General features: G+C 68.5%; 7 protein-coding genes across 7 annotated transcripts in view; 2 read left to right on the top strand and 5 right to left on the bottom strand.

The window, feature by feature from the left end:
- Nucleotides 1-4644: 4644 nt before the first annotated feature.
- EMIHUDRAFT_312425 (hypothetical protein) lies at nucleotides 4645-4806 on the bottom strand (the record flags this gene model as incomplete). The annotated part of the gene is made up of 1 exon (XM_005758011.1): nucleotides 4645-4806. The coding sequence occupies one exon, from the start codon at nucleotides 4804-4806 to the stop codon at nucleotides 4645-4647; it is 162 nt and encodes a 53-aa protein (XP_005758068.1).
- Nucleotides 4807-5005: 199 nt separating this feature from the next.
- On the bottom strand, nucleotides 5006-6006 carry EMIHUDRAFT_359915 (hypothetical protein). Its single transcript, XM_005758010.1, has 3 exons — nucleotides 5763-6006; nucleotides 5341-5598; nucleotides 5006-5259 (listed from the first exon to the last, which is right to left on the bottom strand). The coding sequence occupies exons 1-2, from the start codon at nucleotides 5956-5958 to the stop codon at nucleotides 5573-5575; spliced, it is 222 nt and encodes a 73-aa protein (XP_005758067.1). The 5' UTR covers nucleotides 5959-6006; the 3' UTR covers nucleotides 5006-5259; nucleotides 5341-5572.
- A 1800-nt stretch (nucleotides 6007-7806) lies between these two features.
- EMIHUDRAFT_359914 (hypothetical protein) lies at nucleotides 7807-8242 on the bottom strand (the record flags this gene model as incomplete). The annotated part of the gene is made up of 1 exon (XM_005758009.1): nucleotides 7807-8242. Exon 1 carries the CDS (start codon nucleotides 8236-8238, stop codon nucleotides 7810-7812), a length of 429 nt encoding a protein of 142 aa, XP_005758066.1. The 5' UTR covers nucleotides 8239-8242.
- A 2178-nt stretch (nucleotides 8243-10420) lies between these two features.
- EMIHUDRAFT_107293 (hypothetical protein) lies at nucleotides 10421-11845 on the bottom strand (the record flags this gene model as incomplete). Its single annotated transcript, XM_005758008.1, has 1 exon — nucleotides 10421-11845. One exon carries the CDS (start codon nucleotides 11843-11845, stop codon nucleotides 10421-10423), a length of 1425 nt encoding a protein of 474 aa, XP_005758065.1.
- Nucleotides 11808-12607, top strand: EMIHUDRAFT_220095 (hypothetical protein; the record flags this gene model as incomplete). Its single annotated transcript, XM_005758007.1, has 2 exons — nucleotides 11808-12158; nucleotides 12239-12607. The coding sequence occupies 2 exons, from the start codon at nucleotides 11808-11810 to the stop codon at nucleotides 12605-12607; spliced, it is 720 nt and encodes a 239-aa protein (XP_005758064.1).
- A 954-nt stretch (nucleotides 12608-13561) lies between these two features.
- On the bottom strand, nucleotides 13562-16536 carry EMIHUDRAFT_107292 (hypothetical protein; the record flags this gene model as incomplete). The annotated part of the gene is made up of 9 exons (XM_005758006.1): nucleotides 13562-13840; nucleotides 13876-14255; nucleotides 14394-14614; nucleotides 14650-14789; nucleotides 15121-15228; nucleotides 15606-15611; nucleotides 15673-15834; nucleotides 15959-16026; nucleotides 16329-16536. 9 exons carry the CDS (start codon nucleotides 16534-16536, stop codon nucleotides 13562-13564), a joined length of 1572 nt encoding a protein of 523 aa, XP_005758063.1.
- A 635-nt stretch (nucleotides 16537-17171) lies between these two features.
- Nucleotides 17172-19985, top strand: part of EMIHUDRAFT_107291 (hypothetical protein) — a gene marked incomplete at both ends in the record, with an annotated part of 3274 nt that continues 460 nt past the window's right edge. Inside the window, 2 exons of the mRNA XM_005758005.1 lie at nucleotides 17172-17698; nucleotides 18119-18243. Coding sequence (XP_005758062.1) covers nucleotides 17172-17698; nucleotides 18119-18243 — 652 coding nt within the window. The remainder of the gene's footprint in view (nucleotides 17699-18118; nucleotides 18244-19985) is intronic.

The following is a 19985-nucleotide window of genomic DNA, read 5'->3' as shown; positions in this document are numbered from 1 at the left end:
CGCCCACCCGCGCCCGGGGCCGCGGGGGGGAGCCCAACAACATCACACCTGCTGTTTTTCTCACTTTTCACCCTTCGGCCCCCTCGCGCGACGCCGGCTGCAGCAGGAGCAGCTGCAACACGCGCCAAATGGCGGCACCGACCCCCTCGACGACCACTCCAAAACTGAGCCTGATGCGCTTCCGGTGCGCCGAGCCCCGAGCCAATTCTGAGAGGTACAGCGCTTGACGTGGGTCTCGAGCCTCTCTCGCAGCCTCCGCCCAGCCCTCCCATGGCCCTCTCCTTCGCCTCCCTGGCGCGCAGAGCGTGCCCCCACACCGGGTTGACCGCCCGCGTCCGCCACAGGCCGCGCTCGATGGCGGCGAGGAGGTCAGCGTCAAGACCATCAAGCACGACACCCTCGCAGCGTAGTGGGCCGCGCCATGGATCGGAGCCTTTCCTCCTGACCCTGTTAGGCGGAGCTGCTCCCCAAGCTGTGCAAGATGCTCAAGCTCAAGCCCGATGAGCTCACCAAGCCGTTTCGCAGCATCCTCCTCAAGATCCTCGCCCACAAGTCCGACGAGACCGACGACTGGCTCGACGCTCAACTCGCTGCTGCCGGCACCGACGGCTCCGACATTGCTTGGCGGCAGCTCGTGTCGTGCTCGGGCGGGTCCGAAAAGGAGGCGCTACTGCTGCTCAAGAAGTCCCGCATCAACTTCTCCCTCCGGCTGCCCGGCGGAAAGCTCGCCTACCTCACGGGCACGCTGCCGCCGCTGCCACAGGCGCTGACGGGCGGCCTGCTCCGCGGCCCCAACGGAGAGTTCGACCCGGAGCGTGAGGGCAAGCATTTTGCGTTCGAGGCACTTTCCAGCGCCTGATTTCTTCTCCCGCCGTGGGTTAAACAAGCAAGTACCGGTAGGCGTCCTCTTACCCTCGGCCCCAGTGGGGGGCGCCCACGCCGCCTAGCTCCGCGGACGGGCCCCTCCACCCTCACGTACGGATCACGTAGTCACCACTAAGGGCGTCTACGCCCTTATCCCCACAATCGCTGTCGTGGGATCGCTTGTCATGAGAGATTTTTAGAAGCCAACAAGAAATGTGTCATGTGAGAGAGTGCGTTGTGTTCTTGTTTTGTATGCGCTTTCTCTTTTTCCTCAGAAATGTATATGTCCAACTTCGTCCGCTTTATCTGTCTTTTTTTGTTGTGCTGGAGTTATCAGCTGTGACGTGTGCGACAAGGTACCTGATCCTGCGGCACAGCCCGCTGCCCATCGACATGGCTGCATTGCTGCCACGATCTGGCCACGACCCACGATTGCGGGTGCTCGATGGGCCTTCTCGGCAGCAGGTTGTCTCGATCGTAGGCTGCTACTTCGCCGTGCGGACTGCTCCTGCTCATATGTCGAGAGTCACGGGAGCGCGAGCGTGATCATGGCGAAGCGAATTCTTTTTATTTCAGCGAGCGAAGACGGTCGCTGGGTGGGCGCCTCCCTCCAGCTGGTTGGGCGGGTCGCCGTATGGAGGGAGCAGGTGGTGCGGGTCGAGGCGTCACGCGAGGAGGGGAAAGCAAAAAGTGAGGACTCGTTCGAGGAAAGGCCACCACCACACAGGAAGCGGCGAAACTTTTGCCGCGAATTTACTTGGTTTACCCGGGCTGGTCAGTTGGTGCGCGCCGCCGGGTTCGCAAGACCGCCGTCTTGGTTCGCGCGCTGTGGCCGCGGTGCATGCCCAAAAACGGCGCAACTGTGGCTGACAGCGGCAGCTCGCCGGCCGCAGCCACGCCCGACAAAAGCAGGCCGGCGGCCGCCAGTACTGCAGCAACAAACGGCAAGCGGCCATTCGCTTCGGCGCCGGCTGCCGCCGCTGCCGCCGCTCCGCCTGCCGCCGCCCCGCCGTCCTCCTCCCGCGACGATTCCAGCTCTCCGCCCACGCTGGCGCCTGCGCCGTCCGGCTGCAGCTCGAGCTCTGGCGCCTCGAGCAGCGACGCGGCGCTGATCGACGAGGAGCCGGCTGCCGCGGCGGCCGCCTCCGGGCCGGCCGCCGGGCCTTCAGCAGGGTCCTCTGCAGGGCCATCGGCTGAGCTAGCCGACGGAGCAGCGGAGGAGAGAGCAGCGGAGGAGAGAGCAACGGCGGAGGGAGCAACGGCGGAGAGAGCAACGGCGGAGAGAGCAACGGCGGAGAGAGCAGACGAGGAGGGAGGAGCGGAGGAGAGGGCTGAGGAGGAGAGGGCTGAGGAGGAGAGCGCTGGCGCGGGGCGCGGTACATCCGATGCGGCGCGCTCCGCCGCGGCGCTGGCGCGGATGCTTCTTCTCACGTGCCGCTCCCGCGCCTACATTCTCGACCGGCGCGCCTTTCTGCGGGTGCGCGAGAGAGACACCTCCCGACAGACAGACGCCCCGAGAGACCTCCCGAGACACACCTGACACCTGGCGAAGGCACACCTCGCGAAGGCACACCTCGCGAAGACACGTCCTGCCCTCCTCGCACACGCCGCGCCCTCTCCCCTCCGGCACCGCACCACCGCTCCGCTGCTCTCGACAGAGATTGACGCCCCCGCCCCAGCTCCCGCCCAAGCCTGGCCTGCCTCCGGCCTGCCCCGCGCCTTGCCCCTCCCACCTGCCCCGCGCCCTGCCTGCCTCACACACCCCTGCCCGCCCGCCCGCAGACTCCGCTCGGCGAGCAGCGGCTGCAGAGACGGCTGGCACCGCGGCCTAGATGCGCAGCAGCACGGCCTCCTCGCGGAGCAGACACGCCCATGAGCAGACACGCGGGAGCAGTCTGCACTCTTCCGTCTTCCGCCGCCCTGCAGCCTCGTTCCGCCGCAGACGTGGCCCCGCACTCGCGTGGGGGTGGACAGGCTGCACGCCAACCCCCCCCCCCCCCCCTCCTCGTACCCCAGGCAGCGCAGCAGCCCGCGGCGGCGTCGCACCGGCATCCGCCGCCGCCTCAGCAGCGCATGCAGCACCCGCCGCATTCGGCGCAGCGCGTGGCCGGGCAGGGCAGGCCGCCGCCGCCGCTGCCGTCGCACGGGCAGGCCATGCGGCACGGCTTCTCGATGGCGGGGCCGGCCATGGCGGGGGTGGGCATGGCGGGCATGGCGGGCATGGCGGGGGCGGGCATGGCGGGGGCGGGCATGGCGGGGGCGGTCTACATTCCTCCGGCCCACGCGGCGGAGCACCATCCAGCCGCGCGTGTCGTACCGCCGCCGCTGGGGATGCATTTCGCGCAGCCGGTGGCTCCGCACGCGGTCTTTCCTGCTCTCGGCACCCGCACGCGCTACACGGCTCTCGCCTTCTCGACGGGCGGCTTTCTTTTTTCGTAGGCGCTCCCGCACGCGGCGCAGTACGACGCGGTGTCGCACGCAGCGCCACATAGAATGCTGCACACATGCCCTCTCCCCATTCATCAGCAAGCCTTCGCCATGACGCGCGTGCCGGCTGTATTCCGCTGCACCTCAGCCGCACTTCAGCCGCACTTCAGCCACGTCCACCGTCTTTGCAGCCTCTGGATTTGCGCGAGGCGCAGGTCAGCGGTGCAGAGTTCCGTACTCACACTTGGGCTCTGTGCAGGTGCCGCAAGGACCCATCACGGCCGCCGCCCACCACGCAATGCTCGCGCGGCGAGGGTAATGCGACGCTTCCGAGACACGTCCAAGACACGCCCCTTCCCCCTCCCCCCTTCCCCACTCCTGCCCCTGACACACGCACACGCCCCGTCAACACCTCCGCCTCCGCTCTGCCCGCGCCCGCGCCGCCCTCGTCACGTCGTCCACTGACACGTCCACTGACCCGTCCACTGACATGTCCGTTGACACGTCCGTTGACACGTCCACCGACACGTCACGCCCGCGGACACGTCCGCCGACACGTCCACGACGCGACCGCAGGTACCCTCCTCCGCCCCACTTTGCGGGCGCACGGTCGGCCGCGTGCGGAGACGGGCTCGGGCGAGTCTGGGGGCACGGGCCGCAGCAGCAGCAGCAGCAGCAGCAGCAGCAGCAGCAGCAGCAGCAGCAGCAGCAGCAGCAGGGGTGGAGGGCGGCAGCTGAGCACGCGCTGCACCAGCATGGTGCTGCGCTGCATGCTTTTGCTGGCCAGGCGAGAGAACCCGAAGCGGCTGGCGTGCTCGGCCGCGCGCGCGTGCTCGCCCAGCAGCAGGAGGACGCCCGGTCCATGATGGTCGAGAGGCAGCAGCAGCTGCAGCGCCAGCAGCAGCTGCAGCGCCAGCAGCAGCAGCAGCAGCAACAGCCGCAGCAGCAGCAGCAGCAGCAGCAGCAGCAGCAGCAGCAGCAGCAGCACGGGATGAAGCGACCCTTCGAATCAGCGGCAGCATCGCGCTTCGACAGCGTGCGGCGGGCGGTGCAGCAGGCGCCCGAGGCTGCCCGCGAGACTGCGGCCGCACCACGACAGCCCACGAGATGGGTCACCACGGTCGACCTCACCGATTCGCCGCCCCGAGACTCGCCGCCCCGGCCCTCGCCTCCACGGCAGCCTCCGCGGCAGCAGCCGTCGCCACAGCAGCAGCCGTCGCCACAGCAGCAGCCGCCGCCACAGCAGCAGCCGCCGCCACAGCAGCAGCCGTCGCCACAGCAGCAGCCGTCGCCACAGCCGCCGCCGTCGCCACAGCAGCTCCCGCCGCAGCAGCAGCAGCCGTCGCCCCACCCTCACGACCCGCAAGCGATGGTCAACGGTGGGGGCGCCAGACGTGCGCCCGAGAGATGGGGAGGTGTGGGCAGATTTGCGCCCGAGAGCGCCGCCGCTGCCGAGAGCCCTGCCGCTGCTGAGGGGCCCGCGGCGCCGGAGCCGGAGCCGTGGAGTGGGATCATGAGGGTCGACGGGCGGGTGTACCGACGCAACGTTGCGCACTTTGCCGCGGTTCGCGCTTGCAACACTTGCCTCTCCTCCCCTCCCCACCACCCCACCCCACACCCCAAGGCCCACTCCAGACATGACACTCCAGACATGACTGTGACGTCCTCCTCGCCCTGCCGCACCATCCACCCCCCCCCCCCAAACTCCGCCCCTCACCCCGCCGGCGGGTGTACACCAGGCAAAGTTCATCCAGAGCGAGCAGCGCAAAGAGAGCGGCAGCAGCTCGGCCGCCGCGCCACCGCCGCAGCCGGCCGCCGCTCCAAACGGAGCGCCGGGCCCGCGATTCGCACCGGGCCCTTGTGTGGTGGCAGCCGGGGAGGGCGTGAGAGTTGGGGGCGGGGAGGGCCCTCGCGGCAGCGCGGGCGCCGCCACGCCACGCGCGGCGCCGCTGGCAGGGACCCTCAGAGGCGTGCAACCACGCGGTGCAACAGACCGCCCCCCCGCCCCTCGACCCTCTGCCAGAGGCGTGCCACTCTCCGCCGCTATAGGCGCACCCCCGTCGGCGCAAGGCGTTCCGTTTGCGGAGGCGCCGCGTGGCGCGCCTCCCCCCAGCCTCAGCCCAGCGCGGCGAGGCCACCCGCCCGCGTCCGGTGGGTACCGGAGCTGTCTCGGTGGTGCGCCGGGGGCGGGGATGCCGCGGCCGTCCGACAGCTTCGCCGCGCCGTTCCCGCACGCCCCGATGAGTGCTGCTCCCCCGCCACCCGTCGGCCATCCCCCGGCCTATGGAGGAGGGTACGTCGGCCGCGGTGCGCTGCCCCCAGCCCTACCCACGCCGGCGCTCTGGCCCCCACTTGTCCCGCCGACGACGCGCCTTCCCCCCCCCCCCCCTCAGCCGAACTGTATCTCGAATAGCCCTTGCCCTACCCCTCACCCCTCCCGCGACCCGTAGCCCTCACCTCCCGTGCCGCAGGCATGCCCCCCGCCGGCGGGGCCTTCTTCGGAGCTGAGATGAGACCGCTCGGCCTTGCGCCGCAACACGTGGCTACGGCGACACCGATCAACCTCGTGCCGCCCGGCGTCGTGGGGAGGCGCCCGCCCCCGCCGCACGCCCAGCCAAGCACGCCGCAGCACGCGCCGGCAGCGCGTGTGGTGGGCGGCGTCGGCATGCCACCGGGAGGGAGCGCCTGCTGGTGCCCCTCCTCGGCCAGCAACGGCGGCATGCCCAACGCCGCGGCCGCCGCCGCGAGGCAAGCGATGTGGCCGCCACTGCGAGGCCCCCCGCAGGCTCACGGTGGCCAACCACTGCCGCCACACCAGACACTGCATGGGCGTGACTGGTGAGAGACTCAGAGGGGAGCTGGGCCTCGCGACACAGTGATCTTGATGTGATGTCCTGTGCCCTCCCGCCGTTCTCCCGGGAGTTGTACCATCGTTTATGTGAGACCTTGGGGAGAGCGCACTACACGTGGGTACTAAGATCTAAGTAATTAGGGAGGATCATACTCTAGTCAGACCAACGTCACGCAGGGAGTGGGGTGTGTGGGTGGTTGCTCACCCACGCCAGGGGCACCACCGGGCCGGTGCTTGCACTCAGCCGCAATCTCAGCAATTGGTGTCGGCGTTGACTATGAGTATGACAGAGAGAAGCATCAGCGACGCCGCGGGCGCGGCATGCTTTTCTGCCCGTCCGTGCCGCCGCGAGCCAGCGCCACCAGCGGCGCGATGCCGCCCGCCTTCACGATTGCCACCCGATTGTCGTCGTTCCCGGCGAGGCTCCCCAGCAGTACCGCGCAGCCTGATACTTCTGTCCGTTCGTGAACCCCCATGACGAGAACGACCAACGGTACGCACCGGCCGCCTGGCCGAAAACGTGGGTTCGAATTCGTAGGAGGCACCTAGAGCAAAATTGAGCCCGCTCAGGTGTGAAAAATATATAAGAGGGTCGACTTGCCGAGCTCGGTGCGGCCGGCGCCGCCCCGGCGCCGCGGGCGAGACGACATTGTTTTGTTTACAGTAGGATGTGAGGGCGTGGTTTGTTTTGAGTCTTACTACGTGCGTACGATTACGAGTGTCGAGTGACAGCGAGGAGTGGGACTCGCGTCGGCACAACGACCCCCCCCGCCCCGGCCCCGGCCCCACTGCCCACACGCGCGCCCCGCGCGGCGCCGGCCACCTCCACACGGACACGCACGGGGAGGACGGGCCCACGCGGCACGCGCCTCGCTCTGACCCCGCTCCCGCGTCCCGCGTCGTGAAAAAAGCGCGCCGCGTACAGAGGAGCCGCCTCGGTCAGCACATCCGTCACCCACACCCGCGCTCAAGCCTCCATGCTCCAACAGCAACACATACATATTTTCGCATGCATGTAGAGCCGTACACATGGTACACAATGAGCGGCAGCGTGGTGACCTGGCGCGCGCTGAGGCGGAACTGGCCGCGTGGGAGACGGAGAATGTCGCCAAGGCGGGCGCAGGCCACCGCCTAAAGGTGGCAGCGCTGCAGGCGGCGAGCGTTGCGGCGGCGGCGCGCGAGGCGAAGAAGGAGCATGCGCACGCGATCGCAATCGGCGCCATTCCGACTATCATGCGGCGCCCTGGGTGTGCGGTTCATGCCAACTGCACTCCAAGTGCCCCCCGGACTGGCGCGCACTGGCACTAAGACTAACAGAGGTTCAGAGGTTCAAAGGTACCCCACTTCCCACACGCACGACACTGGGCACGGGTGTCGTGCGAAAAAAGAATTTTGGAACAAAACTCCCTCGCACGACACTAGGCACGGGATAGTGCCAGTGCGCGTGCCTAGTGTCGTGCGAAAAAAAATTTATAACCGACGAATACAAAATCCCTCTCGCGCCACAGGCACAGCCCACACTACTCACTAGGCACGGGAGTCGGGACTGGCGCGCACTGGCACTAACACAGGCGAAAAAAGCGAGGCTTTGAGTCGCGTCCGCCTCAGTAATCGTGCTACCCATCAAAACAAGACACTCCAACTGCTCAAGAGCTCACGCAACTGGCTCACGCGGCCGCCCGCCTGCGCACCCTCCTCACGCCGAGGCTGACTAGCGCCTCGTCGCACCTCTCCGCCTGCCTCTCCACCCCCTCCTCCGCCGTCTCTCGAGCGAGCGCCTGCAGCGCCGCAACGCCGCCGACCTGGTGCCACTGCTCAGCGCACGCAGACGAGGAGGCTGCGAGGGCGAGGAGGGCGTTGATGCTGTCTCTGCGCCAGCCATTTCCCTCGGGCTGGTCCAGCCGCGAGAGGAGCAGCGAGAGGCAAGTGTCGTCAGCGGGGAGGTCGGGACGGGTGCTGGCCAGGTACACAAGGGATACGGCAGCAGCGAGCTTGCAGTCGTCCGAGGCGCTTGCCTCCTGCGTGAGAGTGGAGAGGACCGCCACACCGCCAGCCTCGACGACGCCCTCGTGAGTGCCAGGTGCTACCTCAATCATGTTCCACAGCGCTCCCGCCGCTTCCTCCTTCTGCCCCTCATTCCCGTCGCGAGCCAGCGCGATAAGGACCTCCACGCCGCCGGCCGCGGCTATCGCCACGCTGTTGTCGTCGTTGATAGCGAGGCTCCACAGCGCTCCCGCCGCGTTCTCCTTCTGCCTCTCATTCCCGTCCCGAGCCAGTGACACGAGGACCTCGATGCCGCCGGCCGCGGCTATCGCCACCTTGTGGTCGTTGTTGTCAGCGAGGTTTGCTAGCACTGCCGCCGCACGCCCCTTCTGCGCCTCATTCCCATCGCGAACCAGCGACATGAAAACCTCAATCCCGCCGGCCGCAACAATCGCAGCCACGTTGTCGTTGTTGGCAGAGAGGTTCCTCAGCGCCCCCGCCGCAAACTCCTTCTGCCTCTGATTCCCGTCGCGAGCCAGCGACACGAGGACCTCGATGCCGCCGGCCGCGGCTATCGCCACGCTGTTGTCGTCGTTGTGAGCGAGGTTCCTCAGCGCCGCCGCCGCAAACTCCTTCTGCCTCTCACTCCCGTCGCGAGCCAGCGGCACGAGGACCTCAATGCCGCCGGCCGCAACAATCGCCGCCTCGTTGTCTTCGTTGATAGAGAGGCGGCACAGCGCCCCCGCCGCTTCCTCCTTCTGCGCCTCATTCCCGTCGCGAGCCAGCGACACGAGGACCTCGATCCCGCCGGCCGCGGCAATCGCCACGCTGTTGTCGTCGTTGATAGCGAGGTTCCACAGCGCCCCCGCCGCACGCTCCTTCTGCGCCTCATTCCCATCGCGAGCCAGCGCGACCAGGGCCTCGATGCCGCCGGCCGCAGCGATCGCCACTCTGTTGTCGTCGTTCATAGAGAGGTTCCACAGCGCCCCCGCCGCACGCTCCTTCTGCCTCTCATTCCCATCGCGAGCCAGTGTCACGAGGACCTCGAGGCCGCCGGCCGCAGCGATCGCCACTCTGTTGTCGTCGTTGTAAGCGAGGTTCCACAGCGCCCCCGCCGCATGCTCCTTCTGCCTCTCATTCCCATCGCGAGCCAGAGCGACTAGGGCCTCGATGCCGCCGGCCGCCGCAATCGCCACCCGGCTCTCATCGTCGTCGCGGGCAAGCTCCTGGAGCGTTTCCGCGACGTCCGCCTTCTCGTCCTCGTCTCCAACCCGCAAGAGAGAGACGAGCGCCTCCATCCGCCTGCCGCCGGCCTCCTCTCCCGACAGCCGCCTGAGCTCTCCGAGCGCAGCAGCGTGCAGCTCCGAGGAGGCATCGCCAGCGGTCTCCACAAGCCGCGCGAAGGCACCGCGCGGCGCGCAGATCAGGGACCACCGCTTGCACACGGCCGCGTGGCGCAGGCCCGTCTTCTCGAGCACGCACGGCGCAAGGTCCGGGTCCGCAAGGACGTCGGTCGCGACGGCGGGCGGAGGGCTGTGGTGCGCGAGGAGCGCCTCGGCCCTCCTGTTTGCAGCGGCGCTGTCCCGCATCGCGCCGGCGGCGATCGCGATTAGGGCATCGGGCGGAAGAGCGGTGAGCCGCAGCTCGTAGCGGGCGGAGGCGAGCATTTCGCTATCGAATTCTTTTTCGAACCTGTGTGCTGTGCGAGAGAGTTCTTTTTGTTGAATTCTTTTTGCGAGAGGGTTGAGTGGCTGTCGCCGGCTCGCGACTCGGTACCGCCGGCGAAGCCGTCCTCGTCGAGTGCGTCTCGCCACGGCGGGGCGCACTCAAGGACGGTGCCGGGCGGGATGCGGCTCCGAATGGCGAGGCTCCGCAGCGCGGGCTGGCATACGTCGCAGAGGCCTCGTCTTCAACAAGACTCGAATAGCTCTACGAGCAAACCTTCAACTCGCGTGCGCGCGCCGCCGAGCCCGCGGCGGGCGCGCTGCGGCCGCACGCCAACCTACGTTATAATGCCCATGGCATGCGGCCTAGAACGAGTATCACGCACCTCGACTCGCGCACCAGCCAGCCAGGCCTGAGGGCCTGGTGCTGAGCTCATCATCTGCATGAGAGCGAGGGCAAGCGCTAGGGACAGGTCCCTAGCCCGAGAGGGAGCTTCCCACAGACACCTCACTTGACCCCACACGTGCTCTCGTCCGTGCCCCGCTGGCCGGCGAGTTTGCTAGAGGCGGAGCAAGCCTGATCTAGCCTCGCATGTCACTTCGCGGTGACGACGGTGGCGGGCAGCGGCACCTATGGCTTCTCTGATGGCGTGGGCGGCGCGGCGCAGTTCGCCAATCCATGCGGCGTCGCCATCAGCCCTGACGGTAGCGCGTTGTTTTTGGCAGACTTCAGCAACCGGGCGAGGCCGAGCGAGCCGGCGTGGTGGGAGCCGGGCGCGGCGCTGGCTCCATGAGCGTGCGCGCCGGCGGTCAGCAGGACGAGGCGGGGAGAGGACGTTGAAGCCAGCCGCACGCGCAGCAGCGACAGGGCTGCGTCGAGAGCAGCCAGTGGCGCCGAGGCTGCCCGGCCTGCCGACACCGGTGCTGCGAAGGAGAGGCCGCCGAAGCGCTCGTTGCCGCCTGCCGGGCTCGGGGATGCCTCGTCGAAGCCTCTCGCTCCTCGACTCGAGCCCAGGACGACGAGCGAAGCCGCGGCGGTGACAGGTGTCTCGCTCCTCTCCCACTCGGTGACGTACAGGTGCGTCGCCCTCGCCGCCGGCGCAGCCCCCAACGACGCCTTGAGCGCACGCGACTCGAAGCCGGCCAGGCGCACGCCCGCCGAGGCGGCGCCGCTGGCGATGACCACCCCAACCGCCCCGCCGCCCTCCCGCTCCGCCACCGGCCATGCCGTGCCGCTCGCATCCGCCAGCGTCGCCTCGCCCACAGAGAAGGGCAGCCGCGTCTCGCCCTCCCCTGCCTCGGCGAGCAGCGAGGACAGGTGCAGCGAGCCGTCGAGGTCGGCTGGGTGGACACGAGCGCCCTCCTTGCGCGAGCGGCGGCACAGCCGGCCGACGGCGGCGGCGGCGGCGCGCGAGACGGCCGCCACCTCGAGCGTGCGGTACCGAGGGCCGTACTCGAGGCCGACCGAGCGGAGAAGCGAGTAGAGCGAGGCGGCGTCGACCGCCTCGCCGCACGAGGCGCGAGCCGCGGCGAGCGAGAGGCCAGGGAGCGGGCCCGACGCGGCCGACGCGTCGCCGGCGCAGTGAGCCGTCGACGCGTCGCCGCCGCCCTCGTAGGTCACCTCGAACCGGTCCTCGATCACGCCCACCCTCACCCGCGCCTCGCTCAGGCCGCCGTCCAGCACGAGCGGCTGCAGGAAGAGGACGCGCCGCAGCGACGCGCCTCCGCCGCCGCCGGAGAGGGCGACGCACACCACGCGAGCCATCTCGAGGTAGGCGGCGGCGGGGAAGACGACGCGGCCCCGCACGACGTGGTCGGCGACGAGGGCGAGGAGGGGCCCCCCCGCCGGCCGGCGAGGAGAAGGCGTCGGCCTGCCGCCCATCGGCGTCCGCCTCTCGCCGCTGGAGGAGCGGGGGCGGGGCGCCTCGCGCCACGCGTAGCGGCAGCGGGCAAAGACGAGCGGCGGCGGGCTGCACGTGCTGAGAGAGGGCGGCGCCGCCTCGAGCACGGCGTGGGCGATGGTGCCGCTGTACCCAAACGCGCTCACCCCGACCATGCCCTCCCCTCCCCCCCCCGCCCGCCGTGCGAGCCGGGTGGAGGTGGCGACTGGCGCTGTGACCACGCTCGCGGGCAGCACCTATGGCTTCTCTGATGGCGTGGGTGGCGCGGCGCAGTTTCGCAACCCACTCGGCGTCGCCATCAGCACCATCGGCAGCGTTCTTCTGGTTTGCACGGACGACTCCCTCCGCCAGGTCTACGTTTCGGCGCCTCCTCCGCCTCCCTCCTTCGCGCCGATTGTGGTGCCGCCCTCGACCCTCGCGGCCGACCTCGGAAAGGTGTGCGGCGACCCCGCTCTTCCCGACGGCAAGGTGCGTGCGGTCCGAGCAGACCAGTTTCGGACCATGTTCGGCATCGGCATGAAGGAGCGCGACGCCGCCCGGCCGCCGAGGTCACGGTGCTCGAACCCGATCTCGCCACCTTCACCGCCCTCGTCCGCTACCTCTGCACCGACCAGCTCGACCTCGGCGAGGAGGGGGGCGGCAGAGCGCAGCGCGCGCTCGACCTGCGGCAGCTGGCGCAGATGTACCAGGTGCCGCGCCTCGAGCTGCTCTGCGCGCAGGCGCTGCAGGAGAGCGTCGGGCCGGCGAGCGCCGTGCCGCTGCTCGAGGCGGCGCACACGATGGGCGACGGGCGGCTCCTCGCGCAGTGCCGCCGCTGCGTGGCGGACCACGCCGCCGAGGTGCGGGCGAGCGGCGGCGTGGAGCAGCTGCGCGACTTTGGCGTGGCAAAGGGGCTGCTCGGCGACGCGCTCGACTAGGTGGCGGAGATCAAGGGGACGGTGGCAGCGCTCACAAGGGGAGCACGCAGGGCTGAGGTGCGGTTTTCACCTTCTTTGTGGCCGACCGCAGCGGCGTGCAAAGCCCAGAGAGCCGTACGTACGTAGAGCGTCGTAGGTGGCGCCCGTCGGCGGTGCGCCCAGTGCTTGCCATTTACTGGTATAGCCCACCAGAACAATCAAACACTCTACGGCCAAAACAATCAAACGGTGGTAAGATTTACCACGACTTCTGAGGCAAAATCTGACAGAAATCGGAGAAATCGGCAAAATACCGGGTATTTCCCAGGTATACCCGGGTTTTTCCAGGTATACCCGCAAAATACCGGGTATTTTGCCGATTTTGCTGAATTTGGCGGCAAACCAGCCTCAGACTCGGCTCAGAGCTCGAAAAAATGATGATTCCACGGAGTTTCGTATTTTACCATACCACTCTCTGCTCATACCATACCACTCCCCAGGAGAATCAAATAAGTGGTAAATACCACTCATTTACCAGTAAATGGCAAGCACTGGGGTGCGCCGCCGGCCGGCGCCGCCCGGCGCCGCGGGCGAGACGACATTGTTTTGTTTACAGTTGCATGTGAGGGCGTGGTTGGTTTTGAGTCTTACTACGTGCGTACGATTACGAGTGTCGAGTGACAGCGAGGAGTGGGACTCGCGTCGGCACAACGACCCCCCCGGCCACACGCGCGCCCCGCGCGGCGGCCGGGGCGCCGGCCACGCACCCACACGGACACGCACGGCGAGGACGGGCCCACGCGGCACGCGCCTCGCTCCGACCCCGCTCCCGCCGCGTCGTGAAAAAGCCGCGTACAGAGGAGCCCTCGTCAGCATCCGTCACCCTCGCTCAAGCCTCCAACAGCAACACATACATTTTCGCATGCATATAGAGCCGTTACACATGGTACATGAGACGGCGCCGCTGCCGAGACCTCAGTAGACCACTTGAGCCGGCTCGTACTCGAAAGACCTCGTCTCGAGCGGGAAGGTCGCCGTCGCGCCCTCGGGCGGCTCGAACGCCTCCGCGCGCCCGCCCAAGTGCTTGGCAAGGAACTCCTCCGTCCGGCCGTTGAAGTCGATCCGGTTGGCCGGGCGCGCGAAGCCGTGCCCCTCGTCCGGGTAGAGCACGTACTCGACAGGGATCCGCTTCGCCGCCATCGAGAAGGCGATCTGGTCGGCCTCCGCTTGCTTGACGCGCGGGTCGTTCGCCCCCTGCCCGATGAGCGCGGCGCGCGGATCTTGTCGACGTGGAAGAGCGGCGAGATCTTCTGGTTGAAGTCGGCGTCGTTGTCGACGTCGCCGATCTGGGAAAGGGGGGGGGGGGCGTGGGGTGGGGGGGGGGGGTCCTCCTCCTCCTCCTCTCCTCTCTTTTTCCCCTCCCCCGCCTTGAGCAGCATGTCGTTGCGCAGCGGGCCCCAGTAGGGCGGGATGCTGTCGAGCAGCGTCTTGATGTTGGACGGCCCGACGATGTCCACGCCGCACGCGTACAGCTCCGGGGTGAAGGTCATGCCGGCCAAGGTGGCGTACCCGCCGTAGCTGCCGCCGAAGATGCAAACCCTGTCCTCGCGCGCAATGCCCTCCCTGACGGCCCACGCCACCGCGTCGGACAGGTCGTGCTGCATGTCGCCTATGCGAGGGAATGGCGGGGCCCCCACGGGCGCCTCAGTCCGGCCCTCGCGGGGAGGGGGGCAAGGGGGTGGGGGGATCGGGGCGGGGGGGGGGGCGGGGGGGGGGGGGCTCTCGCTTTCGCGGGTACTAAGCAAACCGACGCCCCACTGCTTGTCCCCCTTGTGCAGAAAGCTCTTGCCGTAGCCGCTCGATCCGCGGTAGTTGACCTGCAGCACCGCGTAGCCGCGGTTCGCCATCCACTGCGCCATCGCGTTGAAGCCCCACCCATCCCGCGCCCACGGCCCTCCGTGGACCAGCAGCACGAGCGGCGTCGGCGCGTCGCTGTCGGCGCGCGTGAGGTATGCCACGAGCTCCAGCCTACTCTCGGGAAATCTCGGGTCATCTCGGCTAACCTCGCCTCCTCTCGAGGCAGGCGAGACGAGCTCGAGCGCCCGTCGCGCGCGGTGATGCGCACGTCCTCCATCTTAGCGAGCTTGTACTCGAGCAGCGCGGGCTGCGACACGAAGAGCGGCGACACCGTGCCGCCCGCTTCCTTGTCGTACACCGCGTACTCGGTCGGGCCGTCGTCGCGCCGGAAGGCGACGATCCTACGCGGTCGCCAACATCAGGGCGGGAGGACGGTCTCATGCCGTGTACTCAGAGCACCGCGTGAGTACGAGGGGCGCGAATGCAGTGAGTACACAGCGGAAGCGTGTCCTCTCGGGCGCTGTTGGCATGCAAGAATACGTCTTCCGCTTCTAGGCTCTTCGGCCCCTCTGTGCTGCCAGGTATGGGGAGAGAGGGGGGGAGAGACGGGGAGGTCTTGCGCTTCTAGGCGCCACGAGCCAGGTCTGCTCGTCACGGGTGCGCGAGGCGATGCTGACCTCGGCACCGCCGGGCGCCGCCGCCTCGAGCGCCCTGAAGTCGGCCTCGAGCTCCTTGTCGAAGAAGCGCCGCTCGGTGCGCGCGTAGTTGAAGGAGACGGCGCGCACCTTGCAGAGGCGGAGAGGGAGGCGGCGGAGGGAGGGGAGGCTTGTCTCATCGTCCGTCTCATCGCACCTCCTTGGTGGAGGAGAGGATGCGGCTGATCTCGGCTGATCTCGGCTGATCTCGGCTGATCTCGACTGATCTCGGCTGATCTCGGCTGATCTCGGCTGATCTCGACTGATCTCGACTGATCTCGGCTGATCTCGGCTGATCTCGGCTGATCTCGGCTGCCTCTCGGCCGCCTCTCGGCTGCTCTCGGGCACTCTCGGCCCGCCCCGCGCACCTCCTTGGTGTCGTCGTCGAGAAGAATGCCCGCCGTGTTGCTTTTCGGGTCGTAGGCAATCGTCTCGAGCTCCGCGCCCGTCGTCGCGTCCAGCCGCACCAGCGCCTGCGTCTCGCGGGGGGAGATTTGGGGAGATATGGGGAGATTTGGGGAGGTATCGTCGCACCAGCGCCTGCGTCTCGCGGCCGAGCGTCGAGAGGGCGAGGACGGACTTGCCGTCCCTCGCAAACTCGACCATGTTGCCCTCCTCGCCGTACGGAAACGTGACCAAGTCGCGCCACTCATCGCCCGCCGAGTCGCGGACACGGACCGTCGTCGAGCTGTCGGCCTACTCTGAGGTCAGCTCGGGTCAGCTCGGGTCAGCTCGGGAGAGGCGGAACCGCCGTCGAGCTGTGAACAGCGCCTATTCACACCTCCAGCTGTGAACAGGGTCAGCTCGGGAGAGGCGGAACCGCCGTCGAGCTGTCGGCCGGGTTCATCACGATCGCCTCGCGGACCTCGAACGACTCGTCCTCAGTGCCTAGAACAGAAGCACGACAGGCGTAGAGAGAGGTGTGTGAGCCGCACGTCGAAAGACGCGTCGTCGGTGCCCCAGCCGAGCACGCCGCCGGGATTCTCCGTGTCGAGGGTCAGCTCGCCTGGAAGGGGCGAGAAGGGTCGCCGGCAGGCAGACAGGGAGGCAGGCAGGGAGGCAGGCAGGGAGGCAGGCAGGGAGGCAGGCAGGGAGGCAGGCAGGGAGGCAGGCAGGGAGGGAGGGAGGGAGGGAGGGAGGCAGACAGGCAGGCAGGCAGGCAGGCAGGCAGGCAGGCAAAAGGGGTTCACCGGTCGCGAGCGTGCACCGGTACATGTCAAACTGAGTCGGGTCGCGCTTGTTGATGCCGACGAGGAGCTGATCCGGGAACCTCTTATTCGTCACCACGTTCTGCGCCTTTGCGCCAGGAAACGGGGTCAGATCGCGCGCGGCGGAAGATGGCGTCGTCGCGTCGATGCCCCAGAGATGAAAATTCTCGTCGCCGCCGTCGTCCTGCATGTAGAGGAGCGTCTTGGAGTCCTCCGCCCAGAAGGCCTGCCGAATGCCGCGGTACCGGTCTTTCGTGATGACGCGATCGTCCGAAGCGCCGACGGTGCGGCACCAGACATTGAGGACGCCCTCGTCGGGTCGGAGGTAGGCGAGCAGCTTCCCGTCCGGGCTGATTATTGGAGAGGCGTATTCGGGGTTGCCAAAGAGCACTGACTTGGGGATGATGGCGTCGGAGGTGGTCGCAGCCATGCGAACGGCGGCGCGGGTTGCGGCATTGGAGGCACCATCAGCGACAGCGGTGGCCGACCGTGAGACGGCGTGCGTCCGAATCGGCAGCGTGCGATGCGTCCACGCGCAGCCCACGATGAGAGGGAGGTGGAGCAGCATCGCGTCGGCAGGCTCGGCACAGAGGCTCGGCACAGAGCTCGGCACAGAGGTCGCGTCGGCAGGCAGGGAGGTGTCCACAGCGTGGGGCAGGCAGTTTTTTCTTTTTCAGTGTTGTAGCTCTTACGTACATTCCCGTAGGAGACTCTGCTGACAGGGTTTGCGATGAGGAGCGACCCGAAGGGTTTCTCGGAGGTTTTTCGATCGTGGCGAATTCTTTTTGCTGAAGCCAAGGGCGCCGCCCTCCCACCAGTGCGCACATGCAGCCAGCCACGGAGCCAGCCACGGAGGAGGCGTCCGTGACGGACTCGGACTCCGCCTCTGTCCCGCCCAGCGTCAAGACGACGCCCAGCAGCAGCAGCGCCGAGCGCATCGAGATTGGGGAGGGCCCTCGCACGCCGCAGCGCGTCGTGGCCTCGTACACTTGCCGCGGCATGTCGCTGCTCTTCCGCATCTCGCTGCTGGCGGCGGGCGTCTTCTTCGGCCTCGTCGTGGTGGTCGCCCTGCCCATGCTCCTCACCGACGCGTACGTCCAGATCTCGTGGCCGCTGGCGTACGGCGCGCTGTTTGCGTTCCTGTCGCAGCTGTCGTCGCTGGGCAAGGGGATCCAGAAGATCGGGGTGCAGTCGCTGCCGGAGATGTCCTTCCGGCGCGACGTGCTGCTAAAGTACGCAAAGTCACCCACCTGGCGGATCGGCTTTCTGATGGACATCAGCGGCGCTGTCTTTGGGCTCGCGGCGCTGACCATCCTACCCATCTCGATCGCGCAGCCCATCTTTTGCAACGGGTGCGGGCTGCGGGCCACCCGCCTCGCGCCGCCCGCCGCCGCACGCCCCGCACCCGCCTGCGGCCCCCTCCCCTCCCTCCCCCCGCCGCCTCACCCCTCCGCCACACACAGCCACACACCACGCACCAGTCCCCGCACCCTGGCCCCGCGCCGCCATACCCCCGCCTCCGCCACACCACCACCATCACCGCCACCACCACCGCCGCCGCCGCCGCCACCACCGCCACCACCGCCACCACCGCCACCGTCGCCACCGTCGCCACCGTCGCCACCGTCGCCACCGTCGCCACCGTCGCCGTCGCCACCGCCGTTGCCACCGCGGCTCCCCCGGGTCGCCAGCCCCAACCCGCGCCCCACCCCCCGCCCCAACCCCCCGCCCCACCCCTCCCCCCCGCCCCTCCTGCCCTCGCGTCGCCACAGGCTGGTCTTGCTCGCCCTGTACTCGCACCTCTACCTCGACGAGCAGCTCGGCGCGCGAGATCGCCGCGAGATCGCCGCGAGATCGCCGCGAGATCGCCGCGAGATCGCCGCGAGATCGCCGCGAGGTCTCTCTAGGCGCGCGAGAGTGGATCTCGATTGGGCTCTGCTTCGCCGGCACCGTGCTGCTCGCCGTCACGCTCGTCCCTCGGGACTGGACCCACACCAACCTGCGGTGGATCCAAGTCAAGCTCGGGCGCGCACCCCTTCCACCCCCCCCCCCCCCCCGGGCCACACCCCACCCCGCCCACGGACACGTCCACTGACACGTCCACCGACACGTCCACCGACACGCCCACCGACCCACATCCCCCCTGCCCGCCCGCAGGCTCGCTGTCTGCGTCGCGCTGCCGCTCCTCGCCGCCGCCGAGATCGGAGGCCGCCTCGCCAAGCGAGGCGCAGATGCCCTCGAGATTCCCTCGAGACGCCCCGACATTTCCTCGAGACTGCCTCGAGACTCCCCGAGATCGGCCGCAGCCAGCCTCGGCAAGCGAGGCGTTGCCCTGGCACTGCGGGGTGGCCGCGTCTGGAGCAACGAGCGGGGGCAGCGCTCCAACGGAGTGATGGGACTCCTCCGCTACTTGCCTGGGGCTAGTCCCTCGAGATTCCCTCGAGATTCCCTCGAGATTCCCCGAGATCGACCGAGGGACGGGCTCGTCAGCTACCTAGCCCGTGGCTAGGCCGCGTCTGGACCGACGAGCGCGGGCAGTACTCTGCCGTCGGCCGCTTCTCCGGCCACTCGACGCCGAGCACCGGACCGCTAGAAGCGGCATGCCTGCGCGTACTCTTGCACTCTTGTCCCCCGACTGGCGCTCGAGGGGGACGCGTCCTCCGCCGAACTCGACCGTATACTCGACCGTGCTAGCTGTACTCCTGTCGCTCGTATTCCTGCGATGCCACGAGCACGAGCACACGCTGCACGCTGCCCTCTCCCCGCCCTGACGTCGTGCATGTGACGTCCCTCGTGTCCTCACGAGCACACGCTGCACGCTGCCCTCTCCCCGCCCTGACGTCGTGCGCGTGACCTCCCTCTCGCGCAGGCCCCGACCGCGCCGCAGTCGAGCTCTTCGCCGGGCTGCAAGCGGGCATGTGCATCGGGGTTGGGCTACGCCAGCATCGGGAGGGACGGGTCCACGACACGTCCGAGACATGTCCGAGACACGTCCCTCAGGTTGGCAACGCCTGCATCGCCACCGGACTGCAGTCGACGTCGCCCTCGTGGCGCCGGCAGGCGCGCGCAAGCGGCCTCGCCCTCACCGCCCCGCCCTCACCGCCCCGCCCTCACCGCCACCCTCACCTCACCTCCGCCCTCACTCTCGCCCTCACCTCCGCCCTCACTCTCGCCTCACCGCCGCCCTCACCGCTGTTTCGTGGAAGACTCCCCCTCCCCCCCCCCTCCCCCCCCCTCCTCCCCATTGAAGAGAAAGCATGCACTTCCATCGAATGCCATCATAAGGGCGTAATCTGTTTCTTATCCCTCCTCCTGTCCCAGGTGAGCGGCGTCAACATCATGTGGCACCTCTTCCTCTCTGGCGCCTTCGTGGTCTGCGGCATCCTCCTCAACGGCTCGCGCCCCGCGAGATCGCGCCGAGATCGCGCCGAGATCGCGCCGAGATCGCGCCGAGATCGCGCCGAGATCGCGCCGAGATCGCGCCGAGATCGCGCCGAGATCGCCTCACCTTGGCCGCGACGCCGCGGAGGAGCCCGCGCCGCCCGACGCCGTCGTCCCACCCCCCTCCCCCTCCCCCGTCTCGTGCCCTCCCCCTCTCCGCCAGGCTCGCACCCGATCTTCGCCAACGGCGGCTACCAG

Source organism: Emiliania huxleyi, assembly GCF_000372725.1.
Source record: "Emiliania huxleyi CCMP1516 unplaced genomic scaffold EMIHUscaffold_89, whole genome shotgun sequence".
Lineage (NCBI taxonomy): Eukaryota > Haptophyta > Isochrysidales > Noelaerhabdaceae > Emiliania > Emiliania huxleyi.
This window is presented reverse-complemented; position numbering and strand designations above follow the sequence as displayed.